This window comes from Chroicocephalus ridibundus, chromosome 7, assembly GCF_963924245.1.
Source record: "Chroicocephalus ridibundus chromosome 7, bChrRid1.1, whole genome shotgun sequence".
NCBI classification, from domain to species: domain Eukaryota; kingdom Metazoa; phylum Chordata; class Aves; order Charadriiformes; family Laridae; genus Chroicocephalus; species Chroicocephalus ridibundus.
In genome coordinates this window covers 36,960,765-36,977,482 of record NC_086290.1, presented here as the reverse complement: position 1 = coordinate 36,977,482, position 16,718 = coordinate 36,960,765, and the positions used below count along the sequence as shown (strand labels likewise).

General features: G+C 38.7%; 1 protein-coding gene across 2 annotated transcripts in view; it reads left to right on the top strand.

Moving 5' to 3' along the window:
* Positions 1-3,603, top strand: part of PMS1 (PMS1 homolog 1, mismatch repair system component) — a 49,951-nt gene extending 46,348 nt beyond the window's left edge. For both annotated transcript variants that reach the window (XM_063341624.1, XM_063341625.1), the window contains exons 12-13: positions 275-435; positions 3,205-3,603. In XM_063341624.1, coding sequence (XP_063197694.1) covers positions 275-435; positions 3,205-3,396 — 353 coding nt within the window. In that variant the 3' untranslated portion in view covers positions 3,397-3,603. The remainder of the gene's footprint in view (positions 1-274; positions 436-3,204) is intronic.
* Positions 3,604-16,718: the final 13,115 nt, after the last annotated feature.

The window sequence follows — 16,718 nt, the reverse complement described above, 5'->3', positions numbered from 1 at the left end:
AAAATGTTTCAAGCATTTAAACAATGCCAGCTAGGATTTGAATTAAAATAAGATGAGGTATATGTGATGTGAATAGGCACACATCATCATAATGAAACATTGGACAAATAGATGCTTTTCACTCCTAGGGAGGAGCAAAAAAAGTTTCCTGATTTTATTGACTTTGTGAGACTAATTTACTAGGTGATTTTACATCTATTTAATTTTCTCTCACTTGCTCCAGAATAGAAATCAAAGCAGTGTATAAACTACTGTTTTGTTTTTGTATTTTCAGGTGCTTCAGCTACAGAAAGTCACCTGGAAATAGAAGGGATGGCAAATTGTCTGCAATATTATGGTATTTCTGATTTGAAAGAAATTCTGAATGCAGTAGTTCATGGAAATGCAAAGGAAGTACATGAATGTAGGCCTCTCAAAGTGATAAATTACTTGGAGGTGAGACAGAAGTTTGCTTTTAGGTATTGGCCAGCTAAGCTTATAATAAATCCTTAAACAGCTTGAAAATCTTTCTTCAGCTTTCTGTTTTAATTAAATGTAGCGCTATTCTAAACAGAAGTTACTTTTGAAAAGGAGAATGCTGTATCCTCTCTAATGTGTATGGATTCTGCATTGCTTATCCAAGTGTTTCCATTGGACATATCCAAAACAAGTCATCCAATGTGATATCATACATGCTGAAAGCTGATGTGCACAAAATGTTTTTACATAGGCAGTTTTCAGACTAGAAAGGCATTTCTCCATGTTAGAATACCGAACTGCCATAAAATTGCTTTACAAAGTCCAGAAGGCAGTTGAATCCAGAACGGTCACCAAGATTTAACTCCTTTATAAACCAACCTATGAAGAAGTTATAAAATTAATTAAGGTAATAGTTTATGAAAAGTAGGCTTTAACTGAAGCTTAATTCTCATGTAAACCTCAACAAGATGTACATCCTGAAAATCAGAAAGTGCACCATTTCCACTTAAAGAAGAAAAAAATCCTATGATTCATTGGAAGAAAGGGTAGAGAGAGACAAATGGGAAAAATTTTTTTCCAGAAAAGCTGCCACTGGAATTGAGATGTTGAAGTAAAAAATGAAGTTTCACATACGGTGTACCCCATATACCTCTGCAAATGCTTGTGTTTAGTTAACATCAACAACTACTGCAGTTAAAGGAAGCACATACTGACAACCAAGAGCCTTGTGAGTCCACTCTATCCAATGCAGTAGTGACTAAGTTCTGCAGTGTGCTGACAGAGAGCAAACCATGTGTTCTTCACAAGCAGCCAGCATTATTAGTTGCCAGAAAGACAGTACTTGAGTAAAAGAATCTTTAATCTGTTTTCTTACAGAAGTTATTATGCGACATTTGGAACTGGAATGACTCTTGTTAATATTTGATATGCAAATAGATAAAATCCTCCATCCAGAGACAATAATGGGCGTGAAGTTTCAGAGACAACTAATATATGTGGTACTAGTTAAAGCTGAGTAACTAACAACAGTAGTTTTCTATCGCTTCTTGTCTTGTCACTTTCTATCATTTCTGTTTTACTAATGCTATCTTTAATCACGGTTCTTAGGATCTCTATTCAAAAAGGTTACCAAAATACATGTCAGGTCTCTTCCTGTTTAAGCATTCGCTAACATGCTTTCCTGAATCAGGCTACTTCAAAATGGAACCTAGGCATTTACAGAGGGTATGTGTTTTATCTTTCAAACATTTGTTACACAAATCTGTCCCTGTCTTTTTGGGGCGGTAAGTATACAGCTGCCTTTGGTGCGAGTTGGTGTATACTACTGAACCGTTCTTGTGCACTCATGAAAGAAGCTTAAAGAAGGGATGAGTTCTGTGTTGAAACAGGAATGGTTTGTAACTTGGTTTGGAGGCGGAAGCTTTATTTCGTCTACTTACAAAATACCCATCAGTCAGATTGAGTGTGATGGAGTTGGTTTATATATAGAGAGAGATACATACACACACGTATACGCAGATACCTGTATATATCTATATACATATACATACACACTTATGTACATATATATGTATGTATCTGTATACATACATAGATAAACACACACATATGCACATAAAGGTACATTTCAAGACATTATCAAAGGAAGGCTTATTAAGAGCAATGTTGAGTCTGAGAAACTGTTAGAAGATGTATGTGCAGCAGTAACAGCTGGAAAATACATATTAACTAGGAAGTATATGGCTTGCTGTCATGAAAAAAAAATAGAAAAATAAGCCCTGCATTTTCTTCACCATTCTGGGGGGTTAAACACTGGAAACGCCGTTCACTATCATGTTCAGAATTGCAACTTTTATCAGAAATTTCATGTTTGAGCAGGCAGCGTGTCTGCAGCTTTTGCTGTCTTTGGTAGATACTGAAGAAAGAATAGGATAATGGTTAAAGCAGCCACCTTCCCAGGTAGAGAAATAGACCACAATGTTCTTTTTCCCACTTGAAGAGTGGGAGAAAATCCCAGACAAACAAAATGAGAATATTCAGATTAAAACATAAACACTGCTTCAGTTTGGTACAGTGTGAAGGGAGATTGTATGGCACGTCCATTTCTGTCTAGGCAGCACTACTGAAGTACAGAAGAGAAGGCAATGGCAGGAAGGCCCGTCTTGGAGCAGGAAAGAAAAAAAACTGACAACTTCTTTTTGAAGTTGCTTGATTCTTTGAGGATGACTGCTTCAGTAGTTGTTTATCAGTCACTTCTGCTTTCACGTGTGGTGAGGTAACTGGATGCAATAGACAATAGTTAATACAATATTAATCTAAAATTTCAGTATAGTATTTTTAAAACTTTGTTTAGCTGACTGCTTGACTTCATTTATGTTAGTTCTAAAGTTTGTGGTGTAGAGTGTGCCACGTGAACTGATAAACATCTTCAGCTGATAATGGTGCCAACAGGAAATCAGACAGTCAGAAACACAAAGCATCTTGCAAACAACCCTAAAAGAAAAAGAGTGCAAACGTGACCAGGGGACTGACTGTGTGTAACTCCATTGTAGAAGTGTCATGAAATGACCAATAAGATATGATTAGTTACATTTGTGCTTCTGGAATTTGGAATGTTTATCAGCAGAAAAGAGAATAGTGACCTTTAAACAGTGAGTGCTTAATTCCTGATAGCCCCAGGTTAATGTGTTAAAAAGTGGTACTTTAAAACTATTGGGGTTTTGTTTTTGTTTTTCCTTTCCACAGGGAGAAGCAGTACGTTTAGCTCGGCAGCTGCCCTTACATTTGTCAAAAGAAGATGTGCAAAACACAATTTACAGGATGAAGCAACAGCTTGGAAAGGAAAATAAAGGCTGTGTTCATGGTCGTCCTTTTTTTCATCATTTAACAGATATTCCAGAAGTTGACAAGCACGGCTCCATGGAAATTACTCAGTAAATGGAACATTTTGTTTGGGATCATATTTCTCTTGCTTAATTTTGATCATTACTTTGTAATTTCAGTATGTTTTTTGCAAAGCTTTTGTATAATGACTTTTCATTATCATATGTTCACCTCCTAGAGACTTTTTTTTTATTTAAATTCAAATGCTACTTGAAGATTGGAAATAAATTATGTAGAGAAACAACTTATCTTTTTTTTTTTTTTAAATTAAAGAAATGTTCCGAACTGGTTTGATGCTTTTTCTTATTGCTGCAGATTTAGAAAATATCAGCATTTCAAAATTTTTTATACGTGAACTGGTTAGAAGATGCTTTCAACAGAGCCTGGCAAAGTTTATTGTACTGAGGGCATGAGATGTTAATTTTCAAAGGAATGCCAGATAGCTGTAGGTATTTAAATGCGGCGTTACCATGTGCAGTTGTTATAGTTACACTTTTGTGGTGTTCTATTTGGAAAGTGTTAGGTTGCGTAAATGGGTATTGAAGTCCTAGTGTCCAGTCTTCAAAAAGCTTTTCTCTAACCTGTGCAAATAATTCAGAGTATTTTTAACCTTAGCTTACAAAAGTGTGATTCTTAAAAGAATAGTACACTCTTAAAACTTTAGATCAACAAAAAAACTGGCCAATGACCTTAAAGATGAAGGGATCAGAGTCACAGGAGGCCAGGTTAGCGCTGAAAGCAGATGATGCCAATACATGTGTGTTGGTGCAATGCTAAAGACAAACTGTTTGGGATTGGGAAACATAAAACAGTCCTCCCTCAAGGAGAATGTGGCATAACTCAGGCAAAGTCTGCTAGAGAAAGCACTCCTGATTCTGGTAAACTTGTTCATTCTCTTTCTACCCGAACATAATTTATACTCCTCTATTTCAGGTAGTAGCCTACTTCTGTAAAGCTACAGGATTGTGCCTTCTGTACATAGCAGGTGCAGCGTCTCTGGAAGAGTATGTTTAAAAGTCTCAAGAAAGATCACCTGAAAATTCCTGTCCATCCCCAGTTGTTTTGTTGTTAACAAACCTTTGCACTAGGAAAACTAGGAAAGACCTAGCTTTGTAGTGTTTCTGTGGCTGGTAGGTAAATGGTTGAAGGTTGCTGATGAAAGACCTGAGTGTGAGATGGTTTGTGGACAGGAGTATCGGACCAGACGAGCAAATGTACAATCCAAATGTGTAAATTACTGACCTGTTGCTCTTTCTCAAACAATGCTCAACGGGTGAACTAAGTTAAGAAATCACATCACAGCAATACATGAAAACGTATAAATTCTAAACTGAAAGCTAATGATTATATTTTTATGCCATTAAAGTAATTTTATCGTTTTCCTGTAGAAGAGGGGTTTATAACTTCAAACTGGAGAAAGAATAAACAAGTACAGAAAACGCTAACTGCATTCTCGCAGTCATTTTAAATTACAATGCTTGTTTTAAGTAGTTACCCCCATTAATTATAGTGTGTTTGCCTCAAAGTAGCTCTGTTAGTCTTATGTAGAGTTCATATATGTGCATTTGGAATGAACTGGTTAGGGGATGCTCTTGACAGCAAGCTGGGAGTACCTTGTGCCCCCACGTAGGTGAAAGTCAGGCTGAACTCCACAGTCTGCTCTGTTCAGCAGCAGGTGGCTGGGCCATCATCTGCTCCATTCATAACACGTGCTGATGTTTGCCCAGGAGGCACAGAGAGGAAGGTTTAAAGAATGCAAATGCATAAGGGAAGTTTTGTTTATTACCTCTTCTAAGATGTGGCAGAGTGGTGCAAAGGCCCAAGCTAAGATAAGATGGAGTAGCAAACATGGTGCTCTCTCCCTGTTGCTGCCTTGGGGTGTGCATCCTTCACAGCTGCAAAGGAACAGGAGCACAAGAAAGTGCAGCCTCTGTTGCTGTTCCCCACCTCTGCCCTGCCCATGTGCAAGGTCAGAGTGGGAACAGCGGAAGGGCATCAAGTGAACGGCGTGTGATGGTAGTTAAGTGTAAATTGGGAAGGAGAGGTCTCTTCCTGGAGGAAGAGAAAGTTTGCTATCTACTGCTATACTGAAGGTGGGCAGCACAGGGATTGGTGGGGGGAGAGAGCAGGGATGTTTGGAGGGCACAAGTTAGGCTATCTTTCCAAACTTAACCGGTGAGCGAGGCACGAGATGAGAATGTCACTGGAAAACTGGACGCTTGTTGGCTGTAAATGTCACTCGGTGCAGAAGATGTGAATTTTTAGAATGGAAGCGAGAAGGTGGATGGAGACACAGGAAGGAGACGTGACTCTTGGCTCCGAGGAGGAAACAAGATCCCAGCCTTGCGGTAGATGCAGAAGGTTATAGTTTGTTTATTTTTATTCTTGTTTAGATACAAACTGAGAGAGTTTAGAGAGTAGCCATTACAGTGAGAAAAGCCAAAGGCAAGCTGGAGAAAGGAAGTTTATCACTAAACTAAGTTTGGAACCTCTTTTATTCAGTTGGGAATAGAAAGAGATTAATAATTGCCGGTTCTTTTCCAAAAGGTAAAATAGCTGTTTCTTAATTATACTGGAGCAAATGCTAGTATCTTTGGTAAGACTGTTATCAACCTCAAGTACTTTCACTTAACTGGGCTGCTGTTTAGTAGAGAACAAGTTTAACAGGTGTTCAGACCCGAGGCTGAGGATAATAAGGGACTGGTAAATTGGTATGCACAGGTGCCAAGGTGGGCTTAGTTGCTAAGGAAGCAAATTAGTGTCAGGCATTGCTGTGGGTGCAGGTGCACCAGGTTAGGCAGTTGGGAGCTGGGTCTTCCCTAGTCCCGTACCTCCTCCTCTCCTGGCTAGGTTTGCTGCACTTCACAGAATCACAGAATGGCAGGGGTTGGAAGGGACCTCTGGAGATCATCTAGTCCAACCCCCTGCCAGAGCAGGGTCACCTCGAGCAGGTGGCACAGGAACGCGTCCAGGTGGGTTTTGAATGTCTCCAGAGACGGAGACTCCACCACCTCTCTGGGCAGCCTGTGCCAGTGCTCTGCCACCCTCAAAGTAAAGAAGTCCCTCCTCATGTTTAGGTGGAACTTCCTATGCTCAAGTTTGTGCCCGTTACCTCTTGTCCTGAGTTTGTGCCCATTAGCTCTTGTTCTCAACCTCAGAGGGCTGCTATGAATTTCTTCCACGTGTACGTGCACGTACAGTTTGTTTTCTGTCTCTGTGGGGTATCAGGGCTTGTCATGTGGCTAGGTGCCAGCAGCAAGTGCTGTAGAATGGCTTTGGAGCTGTAAGTCTGGGTGTCTCTCCACCACGGTCCTTGCAGTTGGGGGTGCAAGGTTGAAATTATGAGTTGCTCTGGTACTGTGCTGACGGGAGATGGCTTTACATAGGCTGGGTGTCTCCTTACTTTATCCAGTGTGCGCAAAAGGAAATGTTGTTTCCTGTTCCTAAAGATGCTCTTTCTTTTCCTAGAGATGCTACTGATGCCTCTGGTGATGCATCTGTTTTATGTTCTGTATTTAAACAATAGAAGTACCCCAGTTCTAGATTTAGAAGTTTAAAAGAAGTCAAATGGTGCACTTGATTTAATGGTTCTCAAAAAGGAAGGCACACCAACTTATTGCTAATGCATCAACACCTGATGCCACTCAAATGTTTCATGAAGTGATGAATGCCATGAGGCTCCCTGGAGAGCTGCCTGTCCTTGCAGTCCCTCAGTCCCCAGCTGTACGGGCTGTTTGAAAGGAGGAACAAAACCTAAAATGTGTAATGATGAGTAGACTTGATTATTGTTGTGCTTGACCTCTTACCTTAGAGGAAAAAGCAGCGGGGCAGGACCCGGTGGGGGCATGTCCCAGCAGTGAGTGGACAGGCTGCCACATCGCTGTACCCCACACCACGGTCCTACGCAGCTGTTTCCACCACAAGTGGCCAGGTCGGGGCATTTCAGGGGACTTCTAGTATTTGCACTGCCCTCTGCTGGCATTTTATTTTTGTACAATTTTGTCCACTTAAAAATGATGGGTAGGCGGGTCTGAGGTTTACCGTGAATGAGCATCATTCGTTCCTTAATTTTGGTCACCCTTAGGTCAAAGCGTTATCGCTTATGATATTTCTCATGATGTCTATATTTGCCTTCCCAAAGCATGCCTAGTGCACGTAGCAGCGTTTCCTGTGTGATAATCTGGAGCTTCCCAGGCTAAAGCACAATCTCGTAATAAAAATTATAAAATGCCTTGGTACATAGTTTTTAATTTTTCAGAGGCTCATCAAGAAAGCTGGGGAGGGGCTGTTTGCAAGGGCATGTAGCGATAGGACGAGGGGCAATGGTTTTAAACTAGAGCAGGGCGGGTTTAGATCAGACATTAGGAAGAAGTTCTTTACAACGAGGGTGGTGAGACACTGGAACAGGTTGCCCAGAGAGGTGGTGGAGGCCCCATCCCTGGAGGCGTTCAAGGCCAGGCTTGATGAGGCTCTGAGCAACCTCATCTAGTTGAAGATGTCCCTGCTTACTGCAGGGGGGTTGGACTAGATCACCTTTAAAGGTCCCTTCCAACCCAACACACTCTATGATTCTGTGATTTGTGTGGTCGGTTTGGGCAGGTTCAGTTCTGGTGGTCTATTTGCAGCTCAAGTGCCCACCTTGCCCAAATCCTGAAAAGCTCTTATTCTTTAAATAGGAAATTATTGAATATGAATTTTCTTCTTAAATTTAAAAAAGAATGATTTTCCCTGCATATAAATATGGGTATGAGCATGAAACGGAGGTAGTGCCTTTTACCTGTTTCTTCTCTGAACGTATTAGACATCTTAATAATGAAGTTTCTGTTTCCTCTCAGTTAAGAGTGTCCGTGAAGAGATTTGGAGTATTTCTGTGGATTTTTTTCTTCCTTTAGTATGAGTAGTAGCAGTTCAGAGAATAATAGCAAAAACAGAAGAACGCTTAACTTGTTTCAGGAGCACTTAGCAAGTCATTGGCGACAGTGAAATCTGCATGATGTATTTTGTGATTTGTTAAAACAGGCTCTTCTGTATTTCCATATTCTAATATGGAATAATTAAAATATCTCGCAATAGAATCAATACTCCTGAGCAACACACTATTCAGTTATACAAGCACCGATTCTTCGGTCTCAATTTATGCAAGTGGTTTCCTTCCATTTTTTTTTCCCTAGGTGCATATTGGTGTTACTGTCATGAAAGTAAGCATCAAAGACCAGCTTTTTAGGGTTTTGAAAGGATTGTAACATTTGGTCGTCAGAGCTTGTTTTATCTTGCATAAAAGCAAGTCGGGTTTTGGTTTGGCAGGATTTTTTGGGGTGGTTTTATTAAACCTATAATACTGAATTAATTTTTTTGGTTTCAACAGCAATATTGAAGGATTTTGAATGTTTTGTTTCTTTTGTATGTAGCTTTTAATGGCCTGGGTTAACAATTGTAAGAAACTTAGGGTATGTCCGTTTAACTTTGCAAATGGAAAGCTACCAGGAATAGCTTTTATTTTTTTCGTCTCCCTGTGTGTGTCTCTCTCTCTAAGTATGGAGTATCATATCTGAAATTATGGAGAGTATAAATGTGGAAATGTTAAATCTTTTGTTAATGGCTTCGAATTAAGCACACATTGTTGCAGATGATTTGGAGGACTTATTTAAAGTAAATATACAATTTCAAGCTCAATTATCATTCATAGTTTAACTAAACATAGTGAGATATTAAGTCTGTGAATTTGATACAGTGTTACTTCATAATTACGATGCTTTTTTACAGTAAATTTGATATAGAACAGTTGCTAAAGGCAAGCTGCTGAATAGTGTGACCAACCGTTTTATGGGACACATCTGGTGCATTAGTTCAGGATGTGCCCTGCAGAAGAACAGAGCCTTTTGCACAAAACGAGAAGGAAGCTAACTCCACATGTATACGTTTTGCGGACATGCGGAGAGGTTAAACAATTACGAGTTAATTGTGTAAGCTAATAGGAGGGGTGTTCATCATGTCATTTCAAAATAGCTATGGAGGAAATGGAGGAGAATTATTGTTTTAAAATCTCAAATGAACGGTTTACACCTGTTAATGTTACATTTAGAACAGCTGTTTCTTTTATTATCAGTAAACAGATGCAGAAAGTAATGGAATGTTTTAAAGCAATATGTTAATCCTGTCTTCCACTACTGAACATTCTCACAATATCATGATTAAATATTAACTGTAATGCTGCTGTCATCTGCAGTTACAGAATTCTTATTTTTTTAATCACTTTTGTATCTGAAGTTGTAAATGTTCATCCAAAGTTATTGTAGTCTTTCATCAACCCATTGTAAGTCTTTTTGCACATCAGTAATTTTATTGATGATTTCATCGGGCTGAATTACTCGGCCAAAGCAGCTCTGACTTAGTTTTGTTCAAAGGTTTATTTCTGGTTTTGTATATTAACCCTGAAATGAAACAAGCTGTCTTTGTAAGGGGAGAAAAAAATTGATCTTGAGGGCCCAGGCTAACAGGCGTTTCCTGGGAGCTCCGTATGAGGTGGGTTGGTATTACAGGTGAAGCTTTGCCAGAGCACGCCTGGTCATGTCCAGCACTGCGCATGGGCATAGTCCCAATCAAGTGCTCCAGGAGGGGTTCTTTAGCGCGTGAAATTTTTTGGTTTATGTGAAAATAAGTTTAGTCTTAGCTCATTTATTTCCTGTATGTCTCATGACAACCGTATTGTGCTGCTGAAGTTTTGAAATACAGAACAGCTACGGTTCTGACAGCCTCCGGGAAAAAAAGACCTCAAAACTGCAGATGCAATACCACATGTACCTAGTAAAAAAAACAACAAGTATGTCAAAATGTTTAAAGATTAGTGCCTAAACTGACCTGAAGAAACCAGTACCTGCTGCTCAGATGCTCTAAGATGATAGTAGCAGTTCTTCTGCTGGAAAACGTGTCTGTCTTCATTTTAGAATTCTAGTATCTGTAAATGTTCTAAAAAATCTGGCTTTTCAATGAAATGGCATGCGATTGTGGAGCATTACTAACTCAGCACTCCAAGAACGGAAGCGCAGAAGATTAATACTGTATAACTTATTTGGCAGATTAGTTTTCAGGAAATGTAGAGACCAATGAATATGGCAGCTGCGTTATTAAAATACTGTATTCAAGCCCAGGTCAAATTGTTCATTCATGCATGGAGTAACTCAGCATTAATTGAATCATTACATTTTTTAGATATTTTAGGTCACTGATATTTTTTGCTTCAGCACTTAAAATGCCTGTTTAAATCAAAATATTCACAAGCAGCAAGCATTTTGACAGAGGAACGTTGTATGAAGCGTTTATATATGAGCGTTCCCTTGTCAGGTCATTGCAGTAATAAAATTGCATTGGTAGAACTAAGGTTCTACCTTCTTTCTAATGTCAGGACAGACTATTTTTGGAGGATTTTAAAGATGCTCAGTCAGGTAAAATTATCCAAATTGATATAAAATAACAAAGAGGTAATATCTTTCCTTGTTCTTGTTAGCCTGGTACTGTTTATGTTAGATAAATGAGAGAGATGTTCCTGACAAAAGGTGAGAGAATTTACTTTCTCGGTTAAAAGAAGAGGGAGGGAGGAACCCTCTCGTGTTTTAAGTAGCTTTAAGAGAGTTCTGTCATGTCACTTCAAGAGAATGGAAAGGAAAATTCTTTTGGAGACAGTCTGAGTTTATCTCATGTAAAGTAGTTGTTGAAAGGCTAATGGTTTCAGCTGTGAGGAGCAGATCTAGGTATGATTTTTGTCAAACTTGGCCAAAACTCACTTGTAATAAATTTCAAAGGAACGTGCTGTTAGATTTCTGTTCTTCACTTAAAGCAGGCAGACTTTGACTGTCATTGGGTCAGTTAACATTCCTGATGTTCTCTGACAGCTTAGGTGTGTATAATTTAGAACAAGTTAATAGTTACTAAGACGTGTGAAACTATATGCATGTAGTTCTAGAAAAATGTTCCCTCATCAGAGGAATTCATACAGTTACTTCTCCCACAGCTTCACATTCAGCTTCAGAATCCTCTTTTTCAGAACTGCCTGCCTGAGATCCCGTTGCCATTTAGGAGAGACATAACTTCTATGCTTTATTTACGGTGACCTTTGAGCAACTGAAAATGCTGCCAACTCCTTGAGGAAGTATGGATTTGAAACTTCAGTTTTGGTCTACATTTGCAGATCAGTAAACGTGATTATGCGTCAACTAGAACAGCAATAAAATGGATACTGGCCTTTTAGAATTGTAGTATTTTACACTATTAGTTATCTTTACTGTAGAACCTGAAAACACTTTAGTGCATCAATGACTTGTAGATTAAGGAAACTGAAGAAACAGCTCAATCGGCCTTGAGCTGGGGGCAGACATTACAGGGGGAAAAAAACCAAACTCTGTAACTCAGCTCCCACTGTTGCGTTTTTACTATAATGAGCATTTACTTTAATGACACCTAATGGTTAATGGGTGGGTGCAGTTAATTCTTGCCGAAGTATGAGCTCTTTGTGGAGTCATCAGGACTGTAATTTCTGACTCTATACTACTTTGAGTCACTGAGAGTTATGTGGGTTTTTATTATTGTGTTGTATTTCTTCTGAATTTATTTGGATGCTATATAGCAAGAAAGCGAATTGAATTCTTAAATAGTGTAAAGCAATGAAGGTTTCAAGCACCACCAGATTGTTTTTTTCATTTTTTTTTTTTTTTTAACCTGTGTGGATGCAGAATTAGTAAGACTAAAATCAAGTCCAGCTAAGGAAAGATTTAAATGATAAAATATATTGCTATAATAGCTGTCTTACCAGTTTTCTTCTGGTTGTCAAAGTCTTTTAACTGTAGCTCAAAAATCTGGAGCAAGTATTTTGGCATAGCACGGTTTGTAAGGAAGATTTAATAGCTTGTTGTGTCCTATTTCTATAAACAGAAGTCATTTAGAGTTCAGCAGATATATTTAGAATCAGCATTTGTGCTGGTAGTTGCAAGCTGAATAAAATAATCTTTGAAAAGCTGAATATACAGAAGGGAGTATGCAAGTCCAAATTTACCTCGCAACTAATTCTCTCTCAAGTGGCTTTGGCATATTCGGTAATACAAACCTACAAAATTGTGAATCACACTTATTATTTTATTTACAAATCTTTTCAATGATGAGTTCAAGTGCTATGTGCAAACTCTAATAGTTTTAAGAGAGTTTTATGATTATTGTTGTACATTAGCTCTGACCTTGCATATTTTACCATGGTAAAATTCCCTAATCTTCATAGAGGAAGATTTCTCTGTCTCAAGGAGTGCAGTGTTAGGCCCAATAAAATGGAAAGCCAGAAGTTCTGGAGAGTTCTTCTCTACTGGTTTGGGTCAAAATATTAATAGGAATTTATATTGAGTAATTTGTAATCTAACTTGTGATTTGTTGACTTCAGGTATGCATAATATCTGAAAAATTTATATGAAGTGTGTTTAAAGATACAAGTTTTATAGCAAATAGTAAATTAAAACCATAGTGACCTTTTGGTCTTGCTGATCATGTGCGTAAAGATGTTCATCTGTTGGTCTGTGCTAATCACAGTGACAGGGCTCTTGCTCGGGGGATAGCAGGCAGGAGCCAACGCTCTTGTGTAGTTCTGTTGAGAAAATTTTGAAATGAAACACCTTGATGCAATTTTTCCATATTCAGTTTTGGAAAAGATAGTAGTTCTTTTCCTATGAAAATAAGGTTCATTTAGTGGTGCAAATTTCCGTCCCTACTGCTGGCGCTGGCAATGTTGGTGTGAAGTCTGATCATTTTTACTATATCATTTCTGGTATAGATTTTGCCAAACAGGAGTTTGAAAACATTGAATTGAAAGTGTATTATAAGTTGCGCTTGAATATCTTTCTCCTCCTGTATTTTAAGATGTTAACAACTGTTTTCCTTTCTTCTGTATTAAGTGTCCAGGCTTTCCGCATCACAGAAAATGTCACCTGATCATGTGATCACCCCATCACTACTAAAGAAGTATCTTGCAAGGATTGTTTTGCAAATAACTAAAACCTTCACTTTATATTATCATATCTAAACAGGATGTTTTTCAGTTTTTACCATGTTTGAATTTTGGTTGTTTCAGTGAATATCAGAGAAGTTTTCATGTAAGTGCATTTTTTTTTTTTTTTTAAATGTCATTACTGAAGGGAGAAAACATGAGAATATTTTCTTGTGTTACTTACACAGATAATAAAATGATACTTTACAGTGTTCATTGCTGTTTGTCCAAGGGTCGTAAACGTGAAGTTGTATACACAGATGAGAGTCACATTATGCCCATTTGTCCGCTCATTAAACTGGCATATCGAAAAGAGGATTGGCCACGTAGCTGGTTGTTGGCAAATCTGGGAACAGAACCTAACACGCTGATAGTGTTTCCCCACTTTAACTACACTGGAAGTCTACTTGTGGGGGAAAATGATATGCTGGTACCAAATGATATATATGATGTGCAATACAAAAGATTTCCTGTTTTCAGTTTATATGACATGACCTGTGGGCTAACTGAAGAAAACATCACTGAGAAAGTGCTATAGCCCCATATACAAGTGTTCCTATTGATATGTTATTTTTCTAAGATTTTGCTGAGTAAAGCTATTTCCATACATAAGCGTTTTGGCCATCTGCAACTGCTTGTCAATGAGCCTGGTTTGAGAACACTGGTCGTAATTGTAACCTCAGGAATGTGTGACCAGCTCGCGGCCAGCTGTGCATGCCCTGACTTTTCCCAGGTGTTAAGATACATGGCCACTTTTGTTCACTTTTTAACCGATGGGGCAAAATGCAGTCCTTGTTTTTCCCCACCTTTATTAAACCTAAAAACTCCCGTTTTTTTTTTTTTTTTAATATGTCATAGCAAGCAACTAGATGAAGTTGTCCTTGTTGTTCGACTATTGTGCTTAGGGACACAGTGCGCAGCATCTGTACGATAGTATGTGTTTAGAGAAATACAAAAAGGGTCCTCAGTGTGCCATGGTCATGCTATAAATCAACAGTGCTGACCCTGCAAATCACACGCGTGCTCTTGTTTGTTTGTTTGTTTGTTTGAAAAAGATTTTACTTATGTTTCAACAGCATAAAAATTTCTGCAGTTTAATCCCCTCCAGCCAGTGAGTTTAGCTACGTTTTTTAATCAGTTTTATTTTAATCATCCATTTCATGATCATAGGAACACTTCCTAGCTGCTATCTGCATGGAAGCCTGATTGGAATTCCTCCTAAATCCAACCTGGGTTGTCTGCGTCGGGGGTTTTGTATTTTGTCTTTACCTGTGTAGCATTTTCTTTACTTGTATAGCACTTTTTATATTCAGGGTGAGGCATGAATAGCTTGAAAGCAAATAACATGTGAGCACAGGTCTCCTCCTCACAGATGTTGGAGGGGGAGAGCGCTTCTAGCAATCACGAGGACAAAATTTGCTCCATGGCCTGTGATACTCTGTTAAGTGAAAAGTGAAAGCATGAGATAATTCATGGACATGATAATTTGCACAGCGTGATTGTTATAAAGTAATAAATCCACTTCTCAAGTCACTGCTGTTGGCTCTTGTTTGCCAACAAGCTGACATGATCTCCGCCTAGTAGGTATGGACAAGAAATGAGTTTGTAACTTAGAGACTGGTTCTTTATATGGTTAAAACCACATGTTATCTCTAAAAGTAACCTACCTATTTGGATCAGTTTCCGTGGAGCGAAGTCAGACCTTCAAGCAGAGCTGATCTGTGTCTTCTGTAACAAGTTGTAAGTTCATGGAGTATGAATTTCTGCCTTTTATGGCCTTTCAAAGACCTTACACTGTTGGGTTTGGTCATCTTTGAATGTAGGAAGGACACACAGATTCTAAACCAGCGCTAGGATTTTCCTCAATGTTCTAGGGTCGGTGAGGGATGAGCACATGCGAAAACTTCGCATATGCCTAAATGCTTTTCAAAAGCTGCTGCTTAGGGACTCAGGAAAGCTTATTTGATCTTGAAAGTCAGTGAAGAAATAGGCTCCTAAACACTTGCTTAGCTCTTGAAAAATGTACCGGAACTGTTTGAGAAGGAGGAGAGGATCACACCAATCCAGTGCTGAGACCTGCTTAAACATAAACTTGTAGCAATGCAAGTTCTCCCTTATAGCTGCAATGGTACGGAGCACTCTTGCATGATGGTCTTACATAAAAGACTGAATGATGCGCTTTTTCAAGGGTGTTTTTGTAGTTGAAGTACTGGTCTGTGAGTCGTCTTTAAAAAGCGGGGACCATCCACTCTTCACCAGAGCATGCAGGAGAGCTGGTAAGACCTGGGATAGAACTGCATGGTAGAAATCACTCGTAACTGATTTGTGCCTCTGACTGACATCCCTCTGGTGAAGACTCCCAGATACGTACCAGCATGGTGAGATTCCTGCAACCACTGGCCTTCGGTATTTCCTGTGAAACATAAACCTAATGTTCAAAATCTGCATCAGCACTGAACTATTCTGTCCTTTGTTTTCTGTTCGTCAAGGTGGCTTTTCTCATTAGCATAAATCACAGAGCTCCTGCAGCAGTAGCATTGTCCATATGATATACAGCATCTCCGCTGTGGCCAAGGCATATTTACAGCCCAAAACGCTCCACTTCGCTTGATTTGGAGAAACCTTTCATTGTTTCTTCTTTCACAGTTTCTTGCATCCTAATGAGTAATTCTGGTTATGAGATGGTACAAATAACAGTTTTTAAGAGAAAAGCCTATAGAAAACCATGATAATTTTATTAGTATCAATGTCTGATGTGAACAAAATAAATTAGCAAAAGAAAATTAAAAAGCACCCCTGTGGACATTCAAAAGTTTAAAAACAATGAAATAAAAATATCTGTGGTGCGTTACATTAGACTGTGCTAAAGAAGTTAAATGGCTCTAAATTGCGTGTAACCTACTTGAAGAAATAAGATACTGCTGTGGGGTATGGACACATAATGTAAACAATTTCAAAGACTATTTGGCAGCGCCTTGGAATTTGCTCCAAATGCTTTTGGTTCAATGGGAGTGAAAAGCTATGCTCCATTATAGCCTCACTTGATATTTGATTTTGGAGGAAGGAAACTTGGAAGCACGTCTACGTTTTTTTTTTTCATTGCTGAAAGGTGACAGTGGAAAAAAAGTAAGATGAGCTGCATGCTTGTATTTCTTCCTACCTGCTCATCTTTCTTACTTTCATTGTTGCCTTTAACTTCCAGTCTTACTTAAGCAAAAAAGCATTAAAATACACACACACATGTATCTACTAACATATGATATATTAATAAGTGTAATTGGTGACAATTGCTTACTTGGTGTATGAAAGAAACTGATTTGTATACATGCTTTAGTTTGCTGCTCTTTCTCAGGGA